This window comes from Mauremys mutica, chromosome 1, assembly GCF_020497125.1.
Source record: "Mauremys mutica isolate MM-2020 ecotype Southern chromosome 1, ASM2049712v1, whole genome shotgun sequence".
NCBI lineage: Eukaryota > Metazoa > Chordata > Testudines > Geoemydidae > Mauremys > Mauremys mutica.
This window is the reverse complement of record NC_059072.1, coordinates 214,291,817-214,306,446: the sequence shown is the minus strand read 5'-3', so window position 1 is coordinate 214,306,446 and position 14,630 is coordinate 214,291,817. Positions and strand designations below refer to the sequence as shown.

Here is a 14,630-nt window from a genome sequence, read left to right as displayed (position 1 = left end):
CCCCTCCCCTGCAGTGGATTGACCGCTGCAGCGTCGATCCACTGGTAAGTGGAGACAAGCCCATAGCAACACCTCTAGGCCTGGCAGCTCATGAGATATTGTACCTCAGAACTTCAACATCTTTTTATAAATACAAAAAATATTTTAGATACATTTTAGCAGTACTAATTTCTCTTCTTCTACCTTTACATTTGAATTCACAGGGCCAGAGTCTAGTCTATGCTTATGTAACTTATGGTCTTCAGTGGAGTTACTCTTGATTTTATACTGGTATCCTGTCAGAATCAGGCCCACTGTATTTAAGACCGAGGGATTAAAAAGTAGTAATAACTATTATATAACAGTCTAAAACTTTTTCATAAGAGCATTTCTGTAAAATATGTGGCATAAACAAAACACATTTAGCATATCGTGGTAAAAGGATTTTATTGGTGCTTTTTTGCACTGACCTACATAAGTCTTTTACAGTTTCACCAGCCCTGAGTAATGATGGCCATTCCATACATGGGCCAGTAAAACACATACAATTGCCACATCATTTTGTATTCTGTATCTAAATCATACCATTGAAAACAAGGGAATAGTTACAATTAGCAGTCTATTAAGTCTTGATAGTGCATATGAATAAAGAAAGCCCTTGAAGACTCGAGGTCACTTGCCAAATTGTTTCTTTCAAACAAAGATTACATGGACGTCCTCTCCCACGTTATATCCAGGTGCAAAGACAATCTACACACTGCAACACCAAACTCTTTCTTTAACTAATCATTCTTGACTATACATGGAAGTACAGCATGACTGACAGTTCTAGTTTAATAAAGGAAATAAAATCTGAACAGCCATCCTCACTAATTTTTCATGTAGTTTTGATTTTGGAATTAGTACAGTATGTTTTGAATGGATGTGTAGAAAGTTTGCTTAACACTGTGAGGTAAGTTTTACTTCCTGTTTACCGCTCTTCCACTTCCCCCCCCCCCTCTTGTTTTTTGTGTGTAGTAATCTAACCTTGGCTTGTATAATGCAGAGAGATTTAAATTCAGTGAAATACTTCACATTTTCCAAAGCATTAGAATCGGAAAACCATTCAGGCTATGATCATATGCTGTGTGAACCACTTTAACTTTATCAGACTGCTGCAAACTCTGTGTAAGTGATTTATCTTGAAAGAAATCAGAGGCTGACTTGTTTACTTTTGCGTGGACATAGTGTTGAGTGATTGACAGAGCACTATGTGCAAAACTGTAGTGTCTCCTATTAAAACCTTACTAAAACTGTGAAGTGCTTTAGTAAGCCCAGCATTAGCCCAAAGCCCCAAAACCTTACGTCTTTTTCCAAATCTGTTTTGCCCAAATTAAAGGAACTCACTGCTATGCTATAAAGCAATTTGTATGATACATTTCATATTTAAAAACCTCCTTGTACACATTTAAAATCCTTCTGTATTTTCCACTGAAAAAAATAATATGCATCTATTTTAACATTCATAAAAACCCAAACTTCAGGTAAACTTAAGATAAATTCTTATAATAGACAAACCCTTAAAACCTAATCCAAGGCACGTTAATTTTATGAGTAAAGGTAAGAAACTTCAAATCCTACATCTGGTTGAGAAAGGAACATCTTAAAGTTCCAGAAAAGAAACAGTTTTCACCAGAAACACTCTAATTTTTTACTGTAAGTGTGCTACCAAACAAACAATATTGAACTAACCTCGACGGTTAGGGGCCCTTTTTCATCAGACAGACCTTTCTTCAAGACAGAAAGAAATACATTTAGTTCCCCATTGCCACCATCAAAGCAGGATGGTCTTAAAATATCAAGACATTATATATAATTTTAAAATAAGTCTTCCTTGGGTCTTTATAAAAGATTACTTTTCCACAGATGGTAAATTAAGACCAGTATAGTTTTATTTTGTTCTTAAGACCAGCGGTGCACCTTTGACAGGAGAGGATACGCCAGTGGTAATTAGCTTCAGATTTTCACGTAAAAAGTTGCGCTGTCGAACTGTGGCTGACCTCATGTAACCACTAGTAGAAACTACTTTTGCTGATGCAGTAGGTGGTGTGGTCTGTGGAATCAGCCCATTGATCTCGTATGTCCATTGCATTGACGCTGTCTGAAAACAAAGAGGAGAGATCTGATATAAAGCAGTCATGGCCTAATACTTTGAAATATGTAATAGCTATTTAACACAATGCTTTTAATTAGAAAGCCATTTGTTGTTCTCCATGTAGGGTGCCTGAAAGTCACAAAACCAGAACTGCACCCACAGAGGAAAAAAACCATCATCATGTAAAACTAGGAAGAGCAATTGATTTTATGAGCTAAGGGTAGTGCACTAAAAAAGACACACAGCCTACCCCTCTAGGTGATCTACACGTTTCTTTTTATAGTGAATAACAGTCATGTATGTTCTTTTGAAAGAGCTATTTCACAGCATGATGTGAATGAAAGGAATGAATGGGTCGCTAGTTTTATTTATACACTAGAATTTAATTGTGGCTCTTGTAATAAATGATATTCTAAGTTTTGATGACTAGTTGGGTCAAGATAGTTAATACATTGAGTCCTACTTTTGTAGTTATGTTATGGAAAGTGGAACTATGGACTCATATTGCAAACTCTAGTTTAGGACTCTTTACATGAATTGAACATGACATTCTTTACTTCCTTAATGTATATTTCTATGTAGGCAGCAGTGACCCAGCCAGGCATCATCTAGTTGTGTAGTATATATTTCTGTGTCCAATCGGCAGTCATCTCCTGTAGTGCTTGTGTTTATTAAGTCAGCATGGTTCTTGCTGTCATCCCATATATGTATGCTCAAACAGCATTGATCATGTGGTTAATTGCCTCTTATAGGCATTGATCATGTAGTTAGTTTATTCTTATGTGCATGTCAAAGCTTAAGTGCTCTCTTATCTCCTATACCTATCTGTGACTATCAAGGCAGAATTATGATTGCAGTCATTTCCTGTATGTATTTGTCTGGCTAGGCAGGATCTTGCAGTCATTTCTTCAATATCTGTGCCTAAACTGCCTTAATTTTTAGAGGCATTCCCTCCCTCTGAGTCATTTTAGTACTATCCTTCCTGTCATTACATGTGTGTGTGCACGCATACAGTAAGCATCTTTCAATTATTTCCCCTGCAACTAATTGCCCTTAAACTCAAGCCTGGATTACTACAAAATGTCTTAATTGTGAGTTCTTCTAATAGGGTTGGAATAGTGTGACCAGGCTCTGCACCAGGCTAAAAGAATGGCCTGGTGCAGAGCCTGGTGTAGATGATAGTCCCCCTTTCTCTCTGCTTTGTGATCTATGGCTGCAGTAACACCTACATAGCTGCTTTGGGGGAAAGGAGGGCAGTAACCAGGGATTGTAACATGTCTCCCTCTCCCCTACTCCCCCAAAAAAGAGAAAATAAGATGATATAGAATCTTCTCCTCTCTCCCACTTCCAGTAACAAGGGTTTTATTACTAAAGATAATTAACATTTATATAGTACTTTATGCATTTACTGTGCTGAACAAGCATTAAATGATCCTCACCACACCATTTAGATGATATAAATAGGCTTGGAAGGATTAGATTTTTATCTGTAAATGTTGATTTCACCCAACAAACACAAACCACCAAAAAAAGAAATTTCCATTGATAACAAAGGAAATTTACAGAGTGGCAAAGTAACAAAAATGCTGCTTGAGAATTTACTAGCCTTTGATTTAAGGATAACATGGGGGAGGTAATATATTTTATTTTTTATGATCGTTTGATTTAAGAATATTTATTTTGTATAGTTAGATGTGATCCTGGCAATTTGTGTTTTTAAAGTTTTAACTTTTTTTGAATCTGTCTGTCTGCTGTCATTAAATAATTGTCTGACACCTCCCATAATTTCCAAAACCGAGAATTGGGTAGATTGCATTCCCTAAGGAACTCAGAAGATCAATGTCAGAATCAGACTTAGAACTCAAGTGTTACTCCCAATTTTATGCTGATTCCACTAGACTATGCTGCTTGTAGGACAGCCTGCTTCATTAGCTGTGTAGCCTATGCAGTCTTCCTACCATGGGCATTGTTGGAGGACTTTTGACAGCTGTATAGTGTCTGTGCTCCAGGATTGGGCATGCTTTCTTTCCTTAGATCTGAGTAGGATTCCCCAGCCTCAATTTGACCCAAAATATAAAATAAATAAAACCCTCATACCAAACATGGATCATCCAATACATATGTGATCAAACGTTCCCAGAGTATGCAATGTTAATTTCTATAATTATTTAATGAATATGGCCTGGATAAACCACTACAAAATAAACTAAGAGGAATATTAGGTCTTCTCCATCTCTCATTTCCACTACAAGCATCCCATGTTTGCAACGATACACATGAAGACAATTAGAGGGATGTGAGAAGTGGGGCACACAAAAAGATATTTATCTGTTTCTAGTTTGTCATCAGTCTTATGGTTTGCTGTTCATAACAGATTTCAGATATCAATAATTTTTAGCTCTAGAGTCAATGCAATAATACTTCCCCATGACATTAACTGCCATCCTGCTACTGCTGAAGTATATATTAGATGTGACTTGCAATTATTTGCTTGTGTTCCTATCACAGATAACTAGTGTACACAGGTTCCAGGGCATTCGAATGTATGTTTTTTGGGGCAGGAGCTGTCATTTATAATATGGTTGTACAGCTCAACCCAGTTGTGACTTCTAGATGCTACTACAATATAAAATATTTAATGTTAATCCTCCTTTTTATGAAAATAATCTCCAAAATTAAACAAGAAGCTTAACTGCAAATGTGTTTTATCTATGCTCAAAAACTTGTCTCTCTCACCAACAGAAGTTGTTCCAAACAAAGATATTACCTCACCCACCTTGTCTCACTAAGAGAGGAAGCAGCCTCTCCTGCTGAGTCTTTAATATCAGAACACCTTTCCATTTATAGGGAATGGTTTTTTGAAAATGGTTGGCTTTAAAATTAGCACTCTTGACTTTACATGAGGTGTTAAATTAATGCTAAACAGAATTACTCTGCAAAAGTCACGATATTTCTGGGATATACAAACACCAAAATAAAGCGTAAGATCATTAGATCTTTCATCATGCATGTATAATATTTTTTTAAATAACCCCTCATTATCATTCTACTAAAATCTGAATCAAAACCTAATTTTATATTGTGTTATTATATATAACAAACTGATTAGTTAATCCTTATTCTAAACCCTATTTAATACTATACATTGATGGACCTGCCTTCATTTTCTGAGAAGATAAATGCAGTCAAGAGCAGGTGCTGACAAAGCCAGCACCAGGACCTTATATCCAAAGATAACTGTCATTTTTAAACAGAAATTTTCCTCTGTGGTTAGCTAATTGCCTTATTAATTCCAGCAGAAGGTGAAATGGTTTCTCTTTCTTCATTATGTCAGATTAACAATTTAGTTTGAAGAAAATTTAACCTCAGGATCATACTCTGTGTGCATGATTCATTAAACATTTCAAGGCTGGAGAAAAGATCTGATAGGCTGGAGCAACTAAAATTTACACTGAGGTACAGAGTTGCTAAGAAATCATTCCTGCTCATAAAATCCATATGTGATGTAATTTTACAGTCTGTAGTATTCCTATATTGTTTTGGGCAGGGATTTAAGTCAAACTGGCAGGTTCTATCAGCAATCAGTTTTATTACCCAGCAGTTTTTAAACATAAACTCTATTGCCTTGTGTTTTTTTTATATTTGATCATTACATATGCATGTTTATGTTCATTTCTGCTGTATTTGTAATGAAGTATATCATCCATTGTGCTGCCTTTTCACCAGTGCTCTCTACTAATGTGCATTGTTAACGAAATGGCAGTTACATACCCATAGTAGATTTGAAATCAATAAAATACCATTGAATCATGTTCCTTCTGAGTTTCCTCCTCTTATTTAAGATGGAAAGAAATTTATAATTTGAAGAGAGATTTGGAATGGCTCTACTGTAATGTACTGAGACTACGTATTCTTTAAAGATTGTTGTAGTCCATCATGAATTAAAAAAATAATGATTTAGGATTAAAAATTATAAGATGACCAAAACCAATTCCTTTCTTAATGGACTGTCATGATGAACTGTCCCTTTAGTTGTAGCTAATTTATAATCTGCAACAATGGTAGTTCACCTCGTGTAAAAATCCTGCCGTTAATCAAGGATTGAAGTAAATATTTCTTACTGTGAAATGTGTTTAAAAGGGGAGCCCCCTTTCTTGGATGCAGAGTTTGCTGAAGGGGCAACTGCAATTATTTCTAAGACTGCAAATTATATAGTACAGCTACCAACATCATTTGTTTAATATTGTACGTCAAATAACCCACCATTTACTACAGTTTTACCCATTATGAATATTCTGATAATCACAACACCTGCAGATTGGCCCAGTGAGAGAGACTTGAGCATGGAATGTTTGGGGAGTGAGGTTCAGACAAAGCATTTTTTTTCTTAAGTCTCAGTTTATCTTACAGCATTAAATGTATTCTTCATTAGTGAAGGAATAGCTGAAATTTGGTAGGTTCTTCAACCAGGATAATATGTGAAGGCGTTGATGTTGTGGTGGGGAAGACACACACTGCTTCTTTGACCTGGAAAGGTTTGCACCGTATAATCCTACATCCCTTACTTGCACACGTAATCCCACTGACTCATGTGTAAAAGTTACTGGGTCAGGTCCATATTTCCAAACACAGAAACTTGCACCTTTTCAATTTACTTAGTATTATGATGATGAGTTACAATAGGTACAACTGTATAGAGAATAGAATACAGACGAGGCTCATCTTACGCGGGGGTTCTGTTCTGCGGTTAGCGCGTAAAGCGATAACAGCGTATAGTCAAAATTACATTGAGTTGAATGGCGGGCGAATCGCCCGCACTGCAGTTACAGTATTAAAATTGTTATTTTTCTCTCTTTTTTTGTTTTTTGCCGACTGCGTAAAGCTGAAATCGCGCATGTTAAATGCGCGTAAGATGCGACGGACTTGTACTGACATTGAGCTTCACTAATGGAATTCTAAAGAAAGCACATTGATTAGACTAGGGTATTGTATTATAGATACAAAGGAATGTGTTCCTGAAAATAGTAATTGTCTAGTAATGAAAAAGGTATCTTTTTAAAAAGCCTGTGGTCAGTGCAATGTTTGTATCATCTGCTCCATATTATCTTTGTTATTTTTGATTACATGGTTTGAAGCACTATGACCTCTTACTACTTCCAGTTTTCATGGGACACCATGCATATCCATGTGTCAGTTTTGACTACAGCACCTATTGAAGTTTGGAATGGTTTACTGGAGTAGCTTAACTATTTTGATTGGCTAAGTGTTTTTCTGTTATGATACACTAAGCCTTTTGTGGGGGCGTGATGGATATTGATAGTGGGAACTCTTCAGGTAGCAATGAGGAGAAAGGTCAGCAAGAAAGAAGGAGTGGAGGAGAGATGTATTTTATTTTTAAATACACAAGAAAAAGAAAGTATAGAATCACCGCACACAAGCCTAATGTCACTTTGCTCATATATTGCTGCCCTTTTCCCCAATTTTTTTCTTTGACTGCTGAAATCATACGTTCATCATGGCTGAGAACGTTTCTTGTGTTCTGTGAGGTTATTAGCAGACTTTGGGTTTATTAAATAACAGGCCTATAAGTAGACATTCCATACTGTAGATCCATACAGCTACTAAGCTATCAAATAGACAACAGATTTTTATGAGCTTTGCAAATTTATGATAGGAGTTGAAAGATGGCACATTTCTAATCAATGAACACTTATAAGGCAATAAGTTGCTCCTGCCAAGAGCAATTTGATGATGCAGCTTTCCTGTACTTTTCCCACAATTATTTTTAGCCCCATTCATAGATTAGAAAGCAACTGGGCTTAAGTAAACTCTCACACCTGGGGATCCTGTAGCATGATGTCTACTTTGGATGTTCATGCTGTGCTATGATGTGGGTCAAATGCAGCAAGTCAGAATCCAGCAGTAGATTTTTGAAGATCTGTGACAGCACAAGCCACAAATCTGAGAACAGGAATAAGCTCAAATATACTTAGTACCTTGCAATGAGACTCAACATCTGGCGAATTAAAAACTTGCTGTTTTTTATTTTGATCTTACCAGGACCAAGGGCAAGTCAGCATTTCCACCCAATATTGACATTACTGAAAGGTAAAACTTCAAACAAACTGGATAAGTAGGACAAGCAGTTATAGCCTGAAATCAAGGCGGGAAAAGTTCAGTTTAGAAATTTGGAAGAATACTAATTACTTAATGATAAAAATCAGCCAGGCAGCTAAAAGTGCTGCAAAGATGGTCACACTGCAATTTAAGTATTTCTCCCTCCCCTCAGATTCTGTGAAAAGCACGAGGAAAAGTGCCAGTTTTAAAAATAGGCAGACAATGGAAATGACAAATTTACAAATCCTAGTAATGACGCCAATTTTCTTTTTATAAAAAGCTAACATCTGAACTCTATCACCTCCCCACAACAGCACATAACCTGTCACATTCTGCTTTTTTAATTTGAGGGTATATATGTGAGGTGGGGATGAGGACTTTTGAGGAGGAGGACACACCCACACCCACACACACTTAAAATCTGGTGTTACTAGGAAGTACGGAAATTAGATTAATGAAAATGGATCAGATTCTGATCCTTACTGTGACATGGAGATTACTCTGATACAGGTAGAAATCTCTATGTGGTAGAATTGGCAGAGTGACTCCATTAAAAGTCAGAGAAATTACTCTGGATTTACACCATTGCAATAGAGAGCATACAAACATCACAGCAGGTGTGCACAAAGGGAGGAAGAAAGGTCTTGGGATAAGACACTGATCAAAATAGGCACTAATTTTGTTTTTATACTACTCTAAATTAATATGAATTCAGCTAAATTATGGTAACTGACCAGTGTGGAAGGAAAAGCACCTAGGTACTGAGAACAATGCATATACACATGTTTTTGAGCAGCTAGCTAACATGAAAGTGTCATTTTCTCTTTCAAAATGCACGTCTGTGCACACAAGCTTATTAGAGCCCCACCTGGTCACCGTGACTTCCACGTTGCATCATCCATTTCCAGCATGGCATGATTAATGGCTTTGATGTGCTATCTTTCACAGGCTAAGCTAGTGATTATGCAGGAATAACAGTACAGAAGCCTGAATTCTTGAGAGCTTGATAACAGTAAATGCAATCCGGTTGACTCTGACATACATTTTATCATCCAAGGTTTATTTAGTTTGGCCTCTATTTTAGAATATCTCTGATGTACTCATCCATGAATTCCAAAACAAGCTTTTGGATCTCTAGCTGAGCTTGGCACAGAGCAGGGCGTGGCTGAGAGAGAAGAGAGCAAAAGTAGCGGTATGCCAGCTTTACACACCTCATGGCTGCCTTAACTTGTGCTAGGCAGCAACTGCCCTCTGTGGGTATGTCTGCACTGCACACTAAGCCCAGGATCTGACTCAGGCTTAAGTCCAAGCCCCGCTTCTGTGCACACACAAATCAACCTGACTTGTGGCAGCAAGCACTCAGCACCTGGGCTTAAGACCATGCTAGAGGGGATGGGTCAGAGCCCGAGTTCTGCTGTGAGTTGGGTCCAAGCCCTGTCACTTTACAATGTGCACACAGCTCAAGCTGCAGACCTGAGTCAGAAGGTCTGAGTAGTACAGTATGGATGCGCTCGCATGGCTGTGCGACCTGGGTCCAGCAATTCTAAACCCAGGTGTACAATGCAGTTTGGTCCCTCAAGCACAGACTTGGGTCCCACAGACCTGGGTTTACAGTGCAATGCAGACATACCTCACAAAGCCATTCTGGCAGCCAAGGACTGCCAATGTACAAGGACGCTCCAGCCATGTGCCTACACGAGCTATGATTTCCCTACGCTGAGAGCATCCGGTTGGTACAATGCTAAAATGGCTTTGTGGTTGACACAAAGCAGCCCCAGTGTGTCCAGAATCTGGCTCTGAACTGTTTAAACCTAACAAATAGAGGAACTGTCAAATTCTCTGACATTTCTGCTCATGTAAAAAACCCAATTCTCTTTGGTAAATTTCCATTAGGGCAGCTCCACCAAGGGTTCTTATAAGAACTATCTTGTTTATAAAAGTTCCTAGATGTATTGAAGGTTCACAGTGGAGCAATTATTTAAAATATTCTTTATGGATTATGTCAGTGTATTTCTCATTTCTAGCTGAATTTACTTAAGAAGTTTTCTTTCAGGGCAACTGAAGCAACCATGATTAGTTTCTTCACTGGGCATTTTATCTCTGTCTTTTTTTTTTTTTTTCATTCTTTGATCTACAGAACTCAATAAAAGCCCAAATTTTCCATATCAGTTTTACTGATTTAAAAAATTTCCTAGTCACTCTTAAAGCAATCCTCTAATATGAATTGTTTTAATATATTTTACTCCAAACAGCACTTCAGATTAACAATGTGGAAATGAAAGTTAAAGACTTTTTCAGTGCTTCAGCAAAGCAGTTAGTTTCTTGCTACAAGTAAATGAAACAAACAACCAGTAATTTTCTTTAGATTTTTTTTGCATCCTTTAAGCCTAAGGACCAGATTTGCACAAAAAGTCAATGAAGTTTCATTATTTCAGTATATTGTTGTTAATACAATGTACATGCTAAACTCTAGTAAAGACAAGCCTGAATCTTTTACACTAATAACTTGCTCTGGATTGAGTTTCTCAGCAGGGCAGCTAAAACAACAAATTTGGTGTACAAAGCATGGCTTTAATGTCTTCAGCAAATGAGAAAAAGATGACTGTAGGATTTCTCTCTCTCCCGTCCAACCTTCCATTTCATTTTGCAATACAATTGTAATGGCCACCATAAAACAAAGCATGAGTTTATACTGTCATCTCTGCTGCTTTACAGCCTAATTATCACAGCTCATTGAAGCGCATAAAAATAGCAGTTTTGCTAGTCAACTATTTATAGAAATTAATAAAAAAAGTTAGTGTTAAGAGTCTGACTATACACCCACAAAAACAGGGGAGTTTTACAGTGAAGATGCAGTAATCCTCGACTACAGTAGCATCAGAATAGAGGTGATACTGAAAAAGAATGAAAGTAGAAGGCATTTCCTCACTGTTTCTAAAAATAGTCTAAAACCACACCTAAAGTCAATATACCAGACTAGAAAAAAATCTATGCAAGAGAGGTTATGTAACTAGACATAACACAAATTGTATTTCACTACACTCATAGCTATTTCCCCAAAGGGCGGGGTGTGTGTGTGTGTGCGCGCGCGTGCGCACAGGCTCTATCAGTCTGGCTAAACTACACTTGGGAAGTGCACTGCAGTCGTGTAGCCAGGCTAGCTGCTCGAGTCCATACCTGCAGTCCTGAGAGAAACAATGCTGGAGACACTGGAGTGGCTAGCCTGTGTTACTGTTGCAAAAACGGCTACTTTTAGCAAGCTTGATCAAAGCTAGCTGGGGTATGTCTACACATGCTGCCGTCGCACCTCCTGATTACAATATTGACATACCCATTGCTGCTTAACCCTGTCCAGAGTACACGGAAGTAACACAGGTATATACATCTAACGCTGCAATTAGACACTGGTGGCTGGCCTTTTTCCAGCTGACTCGGGCTCACGGGAATGCAGGCTGTTTAACTGCAGTTTTAGACTTCTGGGCTGAGGCTGGAGCCTGGACTCTAGGACCTTGCTTGCCACCCGAGCCTGAAAGTCTATGCTGCAGTTAAACAGTCCTGCAGCCTGAGCCCTGCGAGCTCAAGGCAGCTGGCATGTGCCAGCTGCAGGTTTTTAATTGCTCTGTAGACATACCCAAAGTGGCAAAAACAGCCAGAGAACTGATGCCTTGAGCTTTTTAGGAATTTTTCAAAAAAACTTTTTTTTTAAAATGTGAATGCATCAAAACCAAAACTTTGTTTGCAGGAAAATTTCTCAAGTCCTGTGGGTGTCCTTGAATAGCCAATAAACCAGTAGTTAGGGCACTCACCAGAGATGCCAGAGGCTCAGCTTCAAGTCTCCTATCGGCCTCATTCAGTCCAGGGACTTGAATCTGGGTCGCCTACATCCCAGATGAGAGCCAAACCTGTTGGGCTATAGAGTCAGTTCAGTTCTCTCTCAATCTCTCTCTCTCTGTGTCCCAGTGAATATTTAATTATTTATACACAGTGCAACAGCTCCAACCAAGGAGATTGAGAGAGACACCGACCTCAGAATAGCTAGTTGCCTGGGGGTTAGAGTTGTTTGTTTACAGCCAGGCTGAAGAGGATTTACATAATACCAGAATAACCATAACCCATTAACAACCTCCCTGACTCTTAATGTAGCAGATACATCCAGCTAAAATTAATGGCAACTCCAGCAAATATGATTTGTCTATGCTAGTGTTTCATCAATTTGAAGATCATAGTTTGTTTTAAGTGACTACGTGGTCTGGACCATTTTTGTCTAGGAGTGAAGAGTTCAAGGTCAGGTTCAGTATAAAGGAAATATTTTTTGAGAAATGACGTGGGACAATGTTGAAGGAGTTACTGCTCAAATTCTTGAAATTCTGTGAGTATATTGAGGTAAAAAGTTTGATACTACATTGTTGAGGTGCAAGCTTGATTAATAGTGGGAAATAGGGATCACAAAAATATACTTTATTTTGGGATTATTTTCAATGGCAAAGGAACTGGTCATGTAGATGATGAACTTGGTCCCGTTGAAGTCAGTGTCAAAGATTTCACTATTATTAATTAATCCCAGACCAAAAAAAAGTTACCATGGATTTAAGTCTGAAAGTACATATTTAAATAAATAAATAAAAATACAAGGATGTTGTAATTATCCCAAAACCAAGTATTATAAATAAAAGAAATTCAGAGTTAAGGGTACACTTGAAAAAATAAAACATTTTAAGTAAAAAATAAATAAATAAATAAAGAAGAAATTCAGGCATGCAAACCACCTTAACGCTGCTCTGCTGTGATGCCATGCAATAACCATGAGCGCTAATTCTAAACACCCCCACCAAAAAAAGAATGCTATCATGTAATATTTTGAATTTTGTTAAGATATGTGGTGTCAATCTGAAGTAACTTTCTTCTATTTTTATTTTTAAAGGCATATTCTTTGGTGGACCAAAGTAGCCTGAGCAAACAGGCCATTTAACCAGGATTCACAACTGCTTTGTCTCATCACAGCAGTACAAAGCAGCTGAAATGTACTGGTGAGTCTGGCCCTTAATTTACAATTGACTTACTGGTTTCAAGGGCTGTTTTAGTGAAGAGGGCACTATGTGGTGAGAGGGCAGGCAAAGCCCAGCACCTGAGTCCCAGCATCTGAGTTTTAAAGGGATCCCCTGAGTTCCTTTCTCAGTTCTCCTGGCAATGCTACTTCAGTATGCATGAGGCACCTTTCAGTTGCCAGTGCCCAGACTACCATGCAGCCATGAAACCTTCACAGTGCATTGACAGTCAGGCCAGTTACTCTACCAATGGGGACTCCTGATACATGTTCAGTCTCCCTCATAACACTGGGTCCTTACAACCAATAGAACTGTTGTGTGCAAATTAGCTCAATAAGAAGGATGGTGATTGGTAGAGAATTACCTCTGAAGTCCCCATGGCCCCCACTTCATTTACACAAGCCTGTCTGTAATTTATATAGTCATAGCAATTACACACAACAATCATTAATAACCTAGCTGAATTACAACCAAATGTCTGCAACTGTATCTGATGTGTAAGATTTCTGTTAACTTTAACTAAGGCTACATTTTAGTCATGGGTATTTTTAGTAAAAGTCATGGACAAGTCACGGGCCGTTTATTTTTGTTTTCTGCCTGTGACCTGTCCATGACTTTTACTATATACCCCTGACTAAAACTTGAGGGGGCGTGGTCCAGGGGCACCGCGGGTGCTGGGGGGTGGGTTTCGCAGGGGCTCCCTACCTGGCTCTGCATGTCCCAGCAGCTGCTAGGTGACAGAGGTACCAGGGGGCTCTGCACGTTGCTCCTGCTACAAGTGCTGGCTGCGCAGCTCCCATTGGCCAGGAACCGCAGCCAATGGGAGCTGTGGGGGCAGGGCCTGCAGGTGCAGGCAGTGCGCAGAGGAGCTGCAGGGCCATGCCAGTGAGAGCTGGGGAGTCCCCCACCCCGAGGTAAGCCTTCCCTGCACGCTCAGCCCCCTGCCCCTAGCCCTGAGCCCCCTTCTAAGCACCCAAACTGCTACTGGCCAAGGGGCTACGTGGCGTGGGCAGCCCCTGAGCCAGCACCAGCCGCTGCAGAAGTCACGCAGGTCATGGAAAGTCACGGTAACTCCGTGACAGACTCACTGCCTTAACTTTAACTATATGGAAAATTTGAGTCTGTGTTATTTCATAGTTAAGATGGTTTGGGACAAAGAAGAGCCTGAGCCAGATGATAAATTTTGTGAAGGACCAAGTTGTTAATTAATTTTAACTTCATGAACTAATTCCCAGATTTACTTGTAAATTCTCCAAAAATTAATTCTGTACTCAGAGTATGTGCTATAGGTTTGAGAATACACTGTATTTTTTCCTATATATCAAAATGATTGAATCCAATCTTCAATTGCAAAA

General features: G+C 38.7%; 1 protein-coding gene across 2 annotated transcripts in view; it reads right to left on the bottom strand.

Moving 5' to 3' along the window:
* Window positions 1–420: 420 nt before the first annotated feature.
* Window positions 421–14,630, bottom strand: part of CFAP47 (cilia and flagella associated protein 47) — a 647,660-nt gene continuing 633,450 nt past the window's right edge. For both annotated transcript variants that reach the window (XM_045022903.1, XM_045023700.1), the window contains one exon: window positions 421–2,119. In XM_045022903.1, coding sequence (XP_044878838.1) covers window positions 1,910–2,119 — 210 coding nt within the window. In that variant the 3' untranslated portion in view covers window positions 421–1,909. The remainder of the gene's footprint in view (window positions 2,120–14,630) is intronic.